The 15,080-nt window shown below is 39.0% G+C and overlaps 1 protein-coding gene across 1 annotated transcript; it reads left to right on the forward strand.

Moving 5' to 3' along the window:
• The first annotated feature begins 9 nt into the window (after positions 1-9).
• Positions 10-12,026, forward strand: CD164 (CD164 molecule). Its single transcript, XM_032338857.1, has 6 exons — positions 10-308; positions 2,906-2,989; positions 4,595-4,666; positions 5,865-5,900; positions 9,583-9,639; positions 11,328-12,026. Exons 1-6 carry the CDS (start codon positions 116-118, stop codon positions 11,492-11,494), a joined length of 609 nt encoding a protein of 202 aa, XP_032194748.1. The 5' UTR covers positions 10-115; the 3' UTR covers positions 11,495-12,026.
• Positions 12,027-15,080: the final 3,054 nt, after the last annotated feature.

Consider the following 15,080-nt stretch of genomic DNA (forward strand, 5'->3'; position numbering starts at 1 on the left):
CCCGGCGCGCTCTCGCGGGGGCCCAGACTCTCCGAGGCGGTGCCGCAGGGGACAGAGGGACGGACGGAGTAGAGTGCGCCGCAGCTTTCGCCCGGACACCAGTGCGGAGGACGTGATGTCGGGGCTCTCCCGCCAGCTGCCTTGGGCTGCCGCCTGCCTGGCCGCGCTGTGTGTGCTGACCGCGGCTGCGAACCCCAGCCCGGATCCGACCGTGACTGCGATCCCGCTTTCACCGAACACCAGCACCGCCAAAACGACAGTTCCGACGACGGTGACGACTCTTACGCCGGTGACCACTCCCGCACAAGGTGGGCGCCGGCCCAACGGGTTTTCTGTCTTCGCCCGCCCGCCGCTCCGAGCCGAGCCGCCCGCCCTGCCCGCGGTGCGCGCGGGGCCGGGGCCGGGACGGGCCGCGCTCCAGCAACATGGCGGCCCGTCCGAGTCCAGCCCGGGCTGGGATCGGAGTGGCGGGGGTGAGGGAGCGCCCCGGGGAGTAGGGGCGGCCGAGCCCCGTTGGCCGTTGGGCTCTGGGCCACCCCGAAGTGTCCCACGCCAAGGTGCTCTTAAAAAGTGCCTCGTAATCCCCAGTCTCACTTCAGCTTGGGAAGAGGGGACGTGGCTTCCTCCCGCGGTGGTGGCAGTGGGGTTGATCATGGGGCGAGGCGACTCGCCTCCAAAGTTTGGGGATCAGGTCGAACTCCCTGTGTTTGGGGTTAGTCATTTGCCCACCCACATCCTATCTCCGCAAGGGGGCTTCTCCGGGAGTTGGCAAAAGAGGAAAAAGAAACTGAAGACGTGAATGCTCGCCAGTGTCTCAGACTTGAGTCTGAGAAAAGTTGCCTGTGATCTAACCGTATTGATTTTGCGGATAGGTGTCGGGGTATATCTGAGGTTTGGGCATTTGATGAGTTAAAACTTTAAATTTGCTATGTACCAAAGAAGAAGAGTGCCCATTTGTGTACCCGATGCTTCATATATTCTTTTTGGTATTTTAGGCTAAACTGGAAGATAGGTGGTGAAATCTGGGAGGAAGATGGAAATAGAGTGGCTTGCGGGGAGCACAGGTTTAGTTGATTGTGAGCTGGGATTGAAACCCAGGTTGTCGATTTTTAAACTCGATCAGGAACACACTCTTTGTTAAGCTCTGCGGTCGATTTGGGTACTGGTTGAGTTGTACACTGAATCTTAAAGCAGAAATTGACAGTGCAGTGACAACACAAAAGAGAGGGGAAGATAAGTTTGAGGTGAAAAAGAACTCTAGATATATAAAACCTGATGTAGTGTGATTGGTTATTCTAGTTAATATTGAGGAAGGAATAACTGGCATCTCGACCGAAAAAGTGCTCAAGTGTCAGGATTTTTACCTTGGCTTTCCTCCCCTCCCCCAGACGGATCATACTGTTTTGAAGTATCTTCCTTTGGTTTTTGTGTTTTATAGATAAATAAAATGTATAATTAAGATTCAGAAAGATGTAATACTGAAGTTCAAAAACTGTTAAATAAGGAAAGTACATTGCCGTGGAATGCTGGACGTTCTAACTGCACTGTTTTTAAGATGATAGAGCACAATATGTTTTGTCTTCTGCTTATTTGGCAGTTTCTTTCCAGAATTGTAGTTTTGGAGTGTGTGTTTTTTCCAAAGAGAAGCTTAGAGATAGCCAAGTTAATTGCCTTTTTGTAATTGAAAGTCATACAAAGGAGATGATTTGTTTTCTGTAAGTAGTAGTTGTATAAACTGCAGTCTAAAATGAAAGGTAGCAAGTTTAGTTCATTGTAAATAACATTGTGCTGTTCAAAAGTATCAGGCACAAAAGATTTTAGACAACTAGCATTTTTTATCAGTACACAAACCTCTGCAGAACTTACTTTCTACTTTGTGAACCCCTTACTCAAGGGTACTGTATATGTCCTTGTCCCTGTCCTACTTTGTTAAATTGTATGTACATAAATATAGCCCCTTCCAGAGTTGCTGTCTCTTATCCTTCAGTCACAGTGGTGAAGATCACTTATGAATTACAAATCTCTCGGGTTTTCAGAATGGGCATCATCCGAGTTTGGGTTCAACCTGTAACAAGTCTTTTTACTATTAAAAATTGCAGTGTCTTAACTGATGTTTGGGGGGCAGTGATTTCTCTGTGTGTAGTCTTGGCCTTATAACACAACCTTTTTCCCAATATTTTTATTTTTTTAAGGATGCTTTGAAATGATTCAAGAAATCCTGAGTGTCTGTGAAATAGTTGCCCTATATAAAAGGGTTGTTTAGATACTGAGCATTCCCACTAGCTTGTGGGTTTTTTCCGCCCTTTCTCTTGAGTTTATTTCAGTGTCATCAGTCATTAATTATGATTGGAATTTCTTATTAAGCCAATTAATGAAGTGTTTTTGTGTGTGCAGTTAAAAACACCGAAGATCTACCATCCTAACAAAGTTAAGTGTACTGTACGTTATTAACAGCACGGTATTACTCAGATCTCCAGACTGCATCGTACTTGAAACTGTACCCTGCTTCAGGAGCAGATCTCCATTTCCCCTCCCCCTAGCCCTGGCAGACATCATTCTACGTTCTGCTTCAGAGTTTAACTATTTTAGATGCTTCCTATAGGAGGGAATCATGCTGTACTTGTCCTTCTTTGAATGTCTAACTTAGCATAATGTCCTTAAGGCTCATAGATGTTCTAGTGCACGGCAGGATTCCTTTCTTTTATATGTTGGAATACTATTCTATTGAAAAATGTATACCACATTTTTTAATCCATTCATTTGTTGATGGGTTATAACGTTTTACCATTTCTCTGAATTAAGTCTGGTACTGTACGTAATGCTCACTTTAGTTTAAAAAAGGTAAGTTGTACAAACTCAAAAGTGAGGTACCAATTGATTGGTTTTATATACCCCTCCCCACCAGATCCTTGTGAAAACCGCAGCAGCTGTGTTTCCTGTGTGAACGTTAGCCTTGATAATTCTACCTGCTTTTGGATAGAATGTAAAGGTAAGAGGCTTTGGGATGGCTTTAATTTTGAGAATGCAAACTGTTTTATCATTTTAAGATATTCTACAGGGTATTCCTGAACACTTAAAAATTAGTAGAAAATTAAGTATATTGTGTACTACTTTGCAAATCAAATACTTTTCCTTTCAAGTTCCTATTGCTTAACATTCCGGCTAAAATCTCTGGACTCCCATTCTGTCCCCACCCCTATAATTCCTTAGACTTGATAGCTTTTAAAGGAAGAGAGATTTTAGAGCTTTGGAAGATTAAGAGGACAGGTACACCAAAATCAGCTGTGAAAGTTGTGAAATTTTCCCCTAAAAATGGTTTCCTAGAAAAAGAAGGCATTTATCTTCTGCAGGTGTCCTGCTAGATGAACTATAGAGACCTTATAAAACTTAGTTGGATATTTAGAATATGGGAAAGAGTGAGATGGAAAGAGTTGGTGTTTTGTTCAATTTTAAAATTAACCTTTAATTTGAGGAATAAAGAGCTAGTTGAAGATACTTTGAAATACCAATAACGTTTTTGTTAGAACCATGGGATTACAGCAAATTCTGTTCTCTTAATGGGAAGTAGTTGCTTTTTCTTCTTTTCAGTAAAACAGTAAAACATGGTACATACATACATGTGTGTATATATACCTAAAAAGCCAAAGCTATGTATTAAGTGTCTTTATTTGTTTAAAAGAAATGTGAGTTCTGGGCAAAATCCTTATGTCATGACATAACATTGTTTAAGATCTTTTTTTTTTTTTTTTTTTTTTTTAAGATTGATTGATTGATTGATTTGACAGACAGAGATTGCAAGTAGGCAGAGAGTCAGGCAGAAAGAGGGGGAAGCAGGCTCCCTGCCGAGCAGAGAGCCCGATGTGGGGTTCAATCCTGGACCCTGGGATCATGACCTGAGCTGAAGGCAGAGGCTTTAACCCACTGAGCCACCCAGGTGCCCCTGTTTAAGAACTTCTTATAAAATTAAGGTATTAGCTTAAATTGGGGCTAAATTTTTTTATTGTGTGAGAGTCCCTTTTTTTTTTAAATGTCATAAAATGGAATTTAAGTGCACACCTTTCTCCTGCTGTGTATAGCAGAGTTGGCATGTTTTGGGGCTTGAATGCTCTACTGTAGGATATGTTGAGGAAGGGTCTCCCTTACTCTTGCTACAAGTTTGGCTGTCAGGAAAGCAGTTTTATTAGAAAGTGTAGAAAACCGAGAAGGTCCTACAGGTCCTACAGAGGTCCTACTGCTGCTAATATGGCACCCCCTGTGGTTACTAAGCCTTTATTAGATCCTTTCGGCTTCTCCCTACTCATGTGGAATCTAGCAGCCTTTGCTCTGCAGGAGTCGTGCCCCAGTTCGGATCTAAGTGTTTCCAATTTATCTGTTTAGTGTATTCATGTAGGTTTTAGACAAATATTTGGAGAAATCCTGGGTAATCTTTCTTAATCAATGAGGGAAAGAGCATAACAGTATTTTCTTGATCCCTGGACTTCTGAAGTGTGTATGCCTGAGTTTGATTTTTGGAAGCAGTTCTGGAGCTTAGTAACAAAACAAAGATAATATAAACAAGTGATTGGTGCTCTGTGTCTTTTTTCCCCTGTAACAGAGAAAAGCTACTGTTCACGTAATGCAACAGTTAGTGATTGCCAGGTGGTGAATGGCACACAGTTCTGTTCTGGTAAGTATTCACATTGGTTGCTGAGGAAAGTGGCCAAGAGGTGAGGAAGATCTTTGCCTCAGAAGCCTTCTTTCAATATTTGGTTTGCCATTTCTGGCAGTCTAAACTGACTGTAGTTTAGACCTTCTCCATTTGCATTTTACTGGACTGGACAATCTTGTTCTGGCCCTTTTCCGGATTATGGTGTTGGTGATTGTCACAATCTCTGGCGAATTTTGTGTTATGGTTGAATCTTTCCTGTATTCATCTGTTTTCTCATTTTTGTACTTTAGTTTGAAGAAATTGGTTACTCTTTAACCTTAAGTCTTTGCTCAGAAAATAGTTAAAATTCCTAGAAGAAGCAACTGATTTTCCTAACAAGATTACAAATGGATAGGGAAGTCAAACTTCTGATTTGGTGCATAGTTAATAAATAGAGCAAAAGAGCTTTCTGGAGTGTGTCAGTAACCTTGAAAGACTACCTATAACAGTTTTACTTTTAGTGGGGTTTTTCTGTCCAAACTTGAACTTCATGACTGAGAATTTCATTAGTATGAGGTCAGTTACCCCTTTGTAGAATGCACATAATTTGGTTTAGGTGGTAAAAGAACAAACATTTTTAGTATCTATTTCAGTGTGTCAGAAAATAATAATTATATCAAACCTGTGGTTTCATGAAAATAATTGCTTAGAAACAAGGTTAAGTAAAACGTTTTAAAAGATAATAATTTAGAGAAAACTTGAATAAATAATTCTTCTTAATTTGATGATGTATCAGAATTAGTTTGGACTATGTAGCACTCTATCCCCAGGCTGTTTACTGTCATTCCTGAAAAATATCTCTGACCTTACTCTCCGAGGTAAGCGCTCATGTTCCAACCATCAAATTGGTTTTTCTGCCAACAGAAAGAGGAATGAGGCCCGTATCTACCTACAGATGCTTCCTAAAAGTTATACTGGGCTACCTACCTGCAGGGGAGGCTAAGAAATATGTGTCTTTCTCCAGGCGGGGAAGCGTCAACTCTAGATTGGTGCTTCATATTTCTAAAGAAGGGGAAATCAGTATTGGTTAGAGCAACTGTCAGTCTCCTCCACAAGGTGGTACTTAAATGTAAACATTGTAAAAGTGGTACTCACATGACTGCAGTTTAAAAAAAAGTGTAATGGATTGTATTATTTTAGATTGTGCTTTGACTTAATGTTTGTTTGTTTTAAATAGCACCCGAGCCCACTCCGATGCCAACGAATTCTACAGGTAATACAAGATAATTAACTCTTTCCTCCTCTTTCAGGATTTGTAAAGTCTCTTGATGGACTTATTAGTGATTAAATATCTAAAAGTTGTTAGTATAATTTAAAAAATTGGTAGATGTATTTGGTCTTGAACCATAATGGTTACATGAGTATGAACTGTTTGTGCCGGTGTCGTGGAATTCCATGAATGATAATGGAGTTACGAATAAGTGGAATTTGTAATTCATAATAGAATTATGAATAAATGACGTTTATTGACTATGGGAGGATTTGCTGTGGACATTGAGTCCACAAACCGCTTTTTGTGGATTTTTTTGAAGATCTTGGGAAATACAGAAGCCTAAAGAAAATTAAAATTTCCTGTAATTCCCATTATCCAGAGGTACACCAGGATGTTTTCAGTGATAAGTTTTTCCCAGTCTTCTCTGTCTCTCAGTAGATTTATTATGAACTTGCATAAGATGCCCATGCACATTTGAATTGTTTTCTCTTTTACATTGTTGTATACACTTTACTTAACCTGCACTTGGTTGGATAGTTAGGTCATCTTTCATTTTTCCTGCAGCACACGTTCCTGTTTTGATGTTATCCCTGACAGAATTGATTCAAACAGCATTCCTAGGTCAGAGGATAGGATTGTTTTAAGACTGAATATTGATTGCTTTCCAGAAAGATACGCTTTTCATTCCCATCAACAACTGGAAAGTTTTCACTACCCCTTCAACAGGATTAGATAATTTCTCCTTTTAAAAATCTTTACCAAAGTGATAGGAGGAATAAATCATTAAAAAACTTCTACTCCAGGACAACAGGCTGGATGATAGGGACTGGAAACAGAAGACAGCATTTGTCTATTGTAGTAACTGTGACACGAGTAAATAAGCGTAGTGTTTTGAGATATTTGTAGGAAGGCGTGTATATGGAGTAATACGGCAGATGTGGTGACAACTTCCTGGAGATGTTGACTGACTCTTGAAATGACCCTGGTAAAACATGACGGTCGCTTCCCAAGTGGAGCACGGCGGTCAGTAGTGAGGAGTGTGAAGGAGTATAGTGAGGTTGGGGAATTGCATCTGGATATGCCTGGTGGGGAAGGGTTAAGCTGAACAGTCAGCAGGCCAAGAGCCAGATTGGGAGGGCAGGTTGGAACAGGAGACGAGAGTGAACACAGGGAGGAATAGATGACCCATGAGGGGAATTCTGGAGAACTATATGGGAAGAGTTGCAGATGTATGCAAATAGACTTAGGAGGTAGGAAGAATAGGACTTGATGGAGGTGATGGCAGACTCTTAGCTTGACAGCGCAGGCAAAGCTGATTAGTGTAGGCAGTAGTGGTGTCCCCTGGAACCGCTTGTAGAGAGACTAGGACTTGAGGACCCAACTCCAGGGGACGGAAATGTCTAAGGGTTGAGAAGAGGATCAGAGAGGAAACTGAGTAGGGATGGGCAGAGAGGTATGTCCAGGAAACTGTGTGTGTGTGTGTGTGTGTGTTTTAGGTATAGTTTTTCAGAGGAAAAAGTGATCAGATGCTGAATCAAGGACCAGAACTCATTGAAAGACTTCGGTGGTGGTGAGCTAGCTCACACCAGCTTGCGGTGGCCAGTTGTGCATAGCTCTTCCCAGCTACGCATTCAGTGAGACTGCGTTGGGAGCTTGAATTATGGTGGAAATATTCATGCCATAGAAATCTGCAAATATCACAGAACTTTTGGAGAGCACACAGTGGTAACACCCATTGGTAGTCACTGACTAGGAGGATGTTAAAAGATTGATGAAAGCACAGATGTTAAGGAAAAATTAATTTCCAGAAGGTGGGATGTGAACCAAAAGGGGAAAACAGTTTCTTCAGAACCATTGTGGGTTCACTTTTAATTTCTTCTCCATGAACCTTGATGTAGTTTTCGTGCTTGATCCATATGGGGTTCTCCAGTGAAGTACCATGGGGTCTCTCTAGTTTTCTGTCTCTCGTTCTGTAAGTGGAAGGAGGCCAGGGTTTGCTTATAGAAAATGCATCTGTTGAGTGGCAGTTCTTCAAAACCTTTATTACATGGTCTCTCTTCATGGCTGTTGCTGAAAGAGAGCAAGTGTGAAATTAAGGGATTATTAAAGAAATGACACAAAGAGAATTTGATTTATGTAGAAAGGTGTTCAGTGGGGTTAATTATAACAGTCTTCTGTTAGTACCTATAAATATTATAAATAAAAATAGTCGGAAATAATCTCTTATTATTTACAGAATGACTAGATTACATCAGATATCTAGTGGGAAATTTTCATAAGTGGAAGACAAACTGTTAAGTTCTGCTACTTTTTAAATTTTTATTGTTACATAATTGCCTAGTGAAATGGGCAGCAGGAAATGACATGTTACTCTGCATGATGGGATTACTTAGTTTACTGTGTTGTTAAAAATTTTCCACCACCAGTAGCAGCTTTTGTTAACTGCTAATTACTATTTTTTTTTTAAATGAAGGGAACATACTGTAGGTTAGTAAACATATATTCCCTAAGTATTGCATAATTTTGAAAATTCTGTCAAAGTAGTATTTCGGTCAGAAGTAGAAGTGTGTAAATGTTTTGCGCGTTTATAGAAAAAAGCATTAGTCTGTGTCGTGTTCAGGGGGTTTGGTAGTAAGACTCAAAAGGCAAATTTGCAAACTTGATTCCTTACCATTGTCAGACAAAATGTAGTGTTTTAAGATTGAAAAGAATATATGTTTGCTTAGTTTGTAAAGTGTTATTTTTTGCAGCAACTTTAAAGGGATTAAAAATCTAGGAATTCTGTCTAAGAATCAGCCCTGCCAGAGGTGAGATGAGGTATTTCCCTGCTGGCAAAATGAGAGGTGACCTAATTGTCCACCCAAGAGCAGGGTAGGGAAGATATGTGCAGTAGTGCTCGTGGTGAGAGAAAAGGATACAAACATGTAATCCTGTCAGTATTGTTAGCGTATCATTGATTAGAATCTGTTAGTAGTATCAGTACTAACAAAAGTCTGTTAATAAAGTGCTTTGGTTCCTAAAATGTGTTTACATTCAAATTAATTCTTCTCACAAGAGTTCATTTTCTTTACAGGCATTGTCAGATAATTTAAATTGGGGGATCTGTGGCCCCAGGGGACCTGTTCTTAAAATAACATTTTATGGGAACAGAATGATGCCTGTTGATTTGCATGTCGTCCTCGGCTGCTTTTGCACTTTGTGCCGCACAAAGCTGAAGATGTTCACTGTCTGCCAGCCCCTCAAAATGAAAAACATAAGCCAGCCTTGATACCTGCTTGAGAAATCCTGAGCCCCACTGGTTTCTTACCATAACTTTTTAAGTTAATAGTTTTTGTCATCGAAGCATTAAAAAAGCAGTTGTTCTTCCCTCGCCTGGCCACTGATTCTTGCCTTCCTGTGTGTCTTTTTGCAAACATTATCCAGATGTATACATAGATTTCATACTCCAATATTTACATAGATGTTAACACAGATAGTTTTATGCTTGCTTTGTGGTAATTTAAAAACTCGTAGTCTGGCTGCGTGGATGTGTTAGTGAGCCACTCCCTGAAATTTGGCCTTTATTTTAGTCTTTGGAAAATAGAAAGCCTGTTGAAGTTGGCAGCATTATTTTAAAGACAAATGACTAGATACTGGGAGGTTTGGAAATGTAAGTTACTAGTAAGTTTTGTTTCTATTGCAGCCAAAACCACCACCCTGCCTGCCTCCTCAACCACTGCTACCACAACTCCTACGTCAGGTAAGGAGGGGGTTTGAACTGTCGGTGACGTGGGGGTATGTTTGCAGCCTTGCCTTGTGCTATTTTTGCCCCCATTTTCCAGTTTCATTCATGAATGGTTGTGAACTAAAACTCACCTCTTATATTTGGAGGACCAGGATGGTAGGCTGTTAATGCAGGAATGGTAGGTTTGCTGCGAGTCCCCATTTTTTAACACATAGCCATATTTGGCCTGACACATTAGAGTTAAGAGATAGTGTTTTTCTAAAACCCTTTTGCTGCAGCTTGTCAGTGAGATCTCATTTCTTATAACTTAAAAATTAAATACTGATGACTGTTAGGAGTTAATTTTGTGCTGTGTTTAGGTCATGACAATTGAAGTGAAGATAATTTAGCCATCCTTTTCATTGAGAAAGATCTAAAGAGCCAAGATCACTGCAGATGGGCACCTTGGCCATGTTTCTCGCTATTTCTTTACGTTCCTTTGTTAAAAGTGCATGTGAAAAATAATGTTTATTAATTAATGATTTGCTGTGTTGTAAACAAAATCACATTTAGGTGATGCCACAAGACATTGCAGATACACAGATTATGATCCTTCTCTCTATCCTATTTAAAATACTGGTGTTTGGTTTTGATTTTCTTTTTTTTTAAGTTTTTTGGCTTATTCTTATGCAACCTTTCTTGGTTTTAAGGAAACCATTTTGTCTTTGCAAGAATTACAGAATAGTTGTGATTAATTTTAAAGCTTGGGGCATCTGGGTGGCTCAGTCTGTTAAGTCTCTGCCTTCAGCTCAGGTCATGATCCCAGGGTCCTGGGATCAAGCCCCGCATTGGGTTCCCTTTTGGCGGGTTGGGGGAGAGCCTGCTTCTCCCTCTCCCTCTGCCTGCAGCTTCCCCTGCTTGTGCTCTCTCTCATCTCTCTCTCTCTCTAACAAATAAATAAAATACCTTAAAAAAAAAATTGAAAGCTGGCCACCTTATTACGCTAAGGATACAACACCAGAACCAGTGTTTATTTGAAACTCTACTTGGAAAAAAATTATTTTAAATATGAAACTGCTTTTTATTAAAATGGATGGTGTTCTACTTGAAACCTTTTATTCCCTAAAAAGAAATTCATGTTTTATTTCCTATTGAAACATTTTTTTCTCTGAAAAGGGAATTCATACTTTTGTGCTTTTATTCCATATGGTTTGGTAATGCTCATAATATAAAATTTTAGAGTAAGATTTACAATACCTTTAATAACAAGTTTATTTGTTAAATTTATAAATTGCAGATACTTAAGATAATTTTTGTACTTTGAAAAATTGCAGCCGAATTTTTGCTTACCTTGTATATTTAATAAAATTTAAAAGTTACATGAGTTTTCAACGCAAATATTAATATTTAGTGTAACAACTAACAGTATGTTTTCTGAAGAAATTACAAATTTTTAAAGTGCTTGACGTGTTCTCAGGGCATAATTTATGTACCAGGAGAATTTTTCTCTGTCACTTTCATACTTGAATTTGAATGACAGCTTTGACCACTTGATATTGCTAGATGGAGTGAATGGGATAAATTCTAGTTGTAAAGACTTGACTCAAGAGGAGATACTTTATAGAATTTAACTCATGGCAAAGTCAAAGTATAAGCTCATGCAGGTCTTGAAATTCTGAGTAGGGACTTTCCAAGTCTCATTATCTTTTCTTCTTATTTAACAGGTACAACTAATACCACTTTAACTCCAACTTCACAACCCGGAAGGAAGTCAACCTTCGATGCAGCCAGTTTCATTGGAGGAATTGTCCTCGTCTTGGGTGTGCAGGCTGTAATCTTCTTTCTCTATAAATTCTGCAAATCGAAAGAACGAAACTACCACACTCTGTAAACAGACCCATTAAATTAAAAAGGACTGGTGTGTAACTCACTGAAACCAAAATAGTCTCTTTCAAGATGTCCCACATGGAAGACGCTACTCCAGGATCTGTACACGTTCAAAGGATGCATATAGGATACTTGGGAGCATCATCCTCGAAGAAAAATCACTTAAATCATTTTGCTCAACAGGAATATTTAAAATATTCTGCATGAATCCTTGTGGCTGTCTTCTTTTATTTTCAATGGCTGCTGCTGTGGGATTATGTTCTCTCTTCTTGACATACCAAATGTAACTCTGTAAGTGGTGGGAAGCATTGTCCTGCACAGACACCTCATGACTCTTCTGGCAGTTTAAATTTAGTCATTTTAAAGCCTGAAAGCTGCATCATTTTCATCCTATCTCAGGATGTAGTTTAGTGACCAGAATTGAGAAGAATGTGCCAAATGAGCATCGGTCGGGTGGAATTTTGGCTGTCCTTTCAAAAGTGGAATAAGTTGGTAAATCTAGTGTCCTTAGAGTAAATTGTATCCTTAGCGTAAAATTTTGTGCTTGATGACAGTTATTTTTTCTACATTAGAAATAAGATGCCACACAGGGAATTACATTCCAGATTTAAAGAAACGAATGGAAAGGATACAAACCTTTAACAATAGCAGGTTATCATTCATACTGGCAAAGCACCTTAAATCACTGAGAAAATAAAGAACAGTGCCTTAAAAGACAGACTGAAAGGTAGGCTGTAACTTCAGATGTTCCTGATTTGTTCTTTCACATTAAGGAGGGTAAAGGTTGGTCTGGTGATAGAACTGTTCACTAGCTGTAGCAAACCTGCTTTTAGATACCATGCTGGTAATAACTGAAAACTTAACTATTTTGTTTCAGACCTGAGCAAGGCTCAGGATGTTCTACAAAGTTGAAAATTTAGGCTAAAGGATGTTCTACAAAGTTGAAAGCCTTCATATTTTGAACTTCCCAATGTTTTTCTTAGGCTCTTAAGAAGTATAAAGCTAAAGTTGATTTTCTTACGTTTGCCTTTGCACTTCAGGAAGTATCCCAACACTGTTGTACCTTGAAAGGATTTTTCACCAAGCTTCCTTGAAAAGTAACTTTTTTTTTTTTTATGAGACAAGAAGGAAATAAGTTGTTTTAGAGTCATTTACAGCTCTTGAATGAGACAATCATTTTAAGTTTTGAGACCAGAAATGTGACCAGTGTAATTTCAGAACATCTGAGGGTTTTTTGGTTGATTGGATTACTGTAGATTTCTTAATGATGATTGCCCTGGGTAGACAGGCTGCGCTTTCTTTGCTTTGCTTTGCTTTGCTTTTCCTCCCTCCCTCCCTTTCTTCCTTCCATTCTTCCTTCCTTCCTCCTTTTCTCCCATCCTTTCCTTTTAGTTGCAATTCCTGTAGTACATTAAGCATGCATGCTTTATTATTATTATTTTTTTTTAGTTTCTTTAGGAAGCGCTAGTTTTTTCAGTTTCAGAGGGATACATCTCCCCTGCCTTTGACATACTGGATTAGTTCAGAGGTTTTCATTAGTTTTTAAAAAGCTTTTGCTTTTCTAGGTCATTAAAGGTTTTTTTTTTTGTTTTTGGTTTTGTTTTGTTTTTAGTTTCCTTAGCCTATAGGGGCTGAGTTTAGCACTTGGTTTTCAATATTTTGTAGTAGGAAATGAGTTGCTTTGGTCCATTTCATAAGCCAAAATTCCTTACATTTAGATATGATTATATTCAAGGTTCTTAAAATGAAGATTTACTGTTTCTTTGTTACTTGCTGGTACAGCTAGTTTGTTTTACTTGCACATTTGTACATACACTTAATGTTTTCAAGTGCCTTAATTGCTTAAAATCTCTGGCTTCAAAGGTTTTTGGGAAAAGGTAGGTTTACCTCACATTTTTGTGTTTTCATTAGTAATATTCTGATACCAGTTTTAGGAACCTCACAAAAATTTTTATTATGGTGCCATGGCTGTTAGTTTTTAGTGAGTGCTGTCAGATCCAAGAATCATTTGAAAAAATACAGAGTCTCCATTTCTCCCAAAGCGGCAAGATTTAGCTACAGTGATATATAATTATCATTTACCTAGATATGAATACCTTGTCACACATTAATGTCAGTACATCTGTTTTTGTGGAAATGTAGCTGATGAAGCTTCTCATCTTCTATAATCTTGAATACTGCTCTGACAACAGAACCATAATATGAAACCAGTTAGATTTTGCAAGAAGAGCTCTTAAAACGGAACTTACAGCCTTTTCCCCCCTTTCTTTAGTATCTTGAGCCATTAATAATTTGTTGTTTTTTTTTTTTAATCCAGAAGGTACAGAAACGTTTTCAGATTTTTCTCCTGATTTGTTCATGTGGATGTAGTTCTATCAAAACACCTTATTTTACCTTACAGATACTTATTGCACAGGCAGACACTGCTGTATTTAGAAATTTCTATTTCAGTTCATTAAAAACTGCAAAACCAATCTGTATCATGTACCAAACTGATTTAAAATAAATCTACATGTTAAGTGAATTAATCTGTTCTTTTTTTTTAACTGAAGTGTTTTTGCATTTTGATTATGAAATTTAATGTTCGTGAATTTACCTTATCAGTCTGTTTGGGGATGGGTTGTCTGCTCGCTCTCTGTTGCTCTCCAAGACCAGTGGCTAGTAGCAGATCGGCATTCGTCAGAAACTTGTAGTGTTTAGTGCTCTCAGCACGGTAATGTTGGTCCGTTGTGTGCTCACACGCATTGTTCTCTGAGAAATCTGTCCTCTTCGTCTTCTGTTCCTCTGCACATGTCTTTGTTTTCCTTTGTTGATTTTTAAGATTTTTCTCTATGGCTGTTCGAGCAATTTGAAGTGATTTGCTGTACTAGTCGTTCTTGTGCTCGGGGTTTGTTGGGTTTCTTGGATATATGCTTTTCATCGGATTTGGACATTCTCAGCTGTTATTTCTTCAAAGATTCTTTTTTCTATCCTTTCCCTTCTCTTTTGGGGATTCTAATTACGTGGGGGCTGCTGGAAGTTGACCCATAGCTCATTCATGCACTGTTTAGTTTTTTAATTTAATCTTTTTCTATTTCATGTCAAATTAATGTGTTCAAGTTCACTAATGGTTACAGTTTAATCTGTTAATATTAGTGTGTTTTCCATTTCAGATGTCTTCATTTCTAGAAGTTCATTTTGCGTGTTCTTGTATCGTTCATGTCTCTATACCCATTCTTTAGTGTTTGAGCATGCAGTGGTTTTTTTTGTTGTTTTTTTTTTAAATGCCTATGTCTGCTAATTCTAATACTGGGTCAGTTTGATTTTTTCCCCCTCTTATGGGTCATGCTTCTATTTCTTTGCGTGCAAGATGTAAATTATAACCTGTTGGGTGCTGATTATTTTTGTTCTCGTACAGAGAAAACAGTTTGATCCTTTTTAGGTCTTGGCGTTGTAAACTGTTAGGTGGGAGCAGAGCAGCATTTATTGGAGGGCTAATAGTTGTCCAGTTCTTAGGCAAGACCCTTCTGAGTACTCAGTGCCCATGGATTATGAGGCTTCCTAGTCTGGGCGAGCGGGGACAGGCTCTTTTCCCAGCCTTGTGCGGGCTT

Source organism: Mustela erminea, chromosome 4, assembly GCF_009829155.1.
Source record: "Mustela erminea isolate mMusErm1 chromosome 4, mMusErm1.Pri, whole genome shotgun sequence".
In the NCBI taxonomy this organism is placed as follows: domain Eukaryota; kingdom Metazoa; phylum Chordata; class Mammalia; order Carnivora; family Mustelidae; genus Mustela; species Mustela erminea.

Bases quoted from the DNA above. Each gene is read 5' to 3' on its own strand.
- CD164 (XM_032338857.1), top strand. From the start codon at position 116: ATGTCGGGGCTCTCCCGCCAGCTGCCTTGGGCTGCCGCCTGCCTGGCC. The intron at 2,990-4,594 runs GTAAGAGGCTTT...CCCCTGTAACAG, and splicing joins CTTTTGGATAGAATGTAAAG to AGAAAAGCTACTGTTCACGT. The intron at 9,640-11,327 runs GTAAGGAGGGGG...CTTATTTAACAG, and splicing joins TACCACAACTCCTACGTCAG to GTACAACTAATACCACTTTA.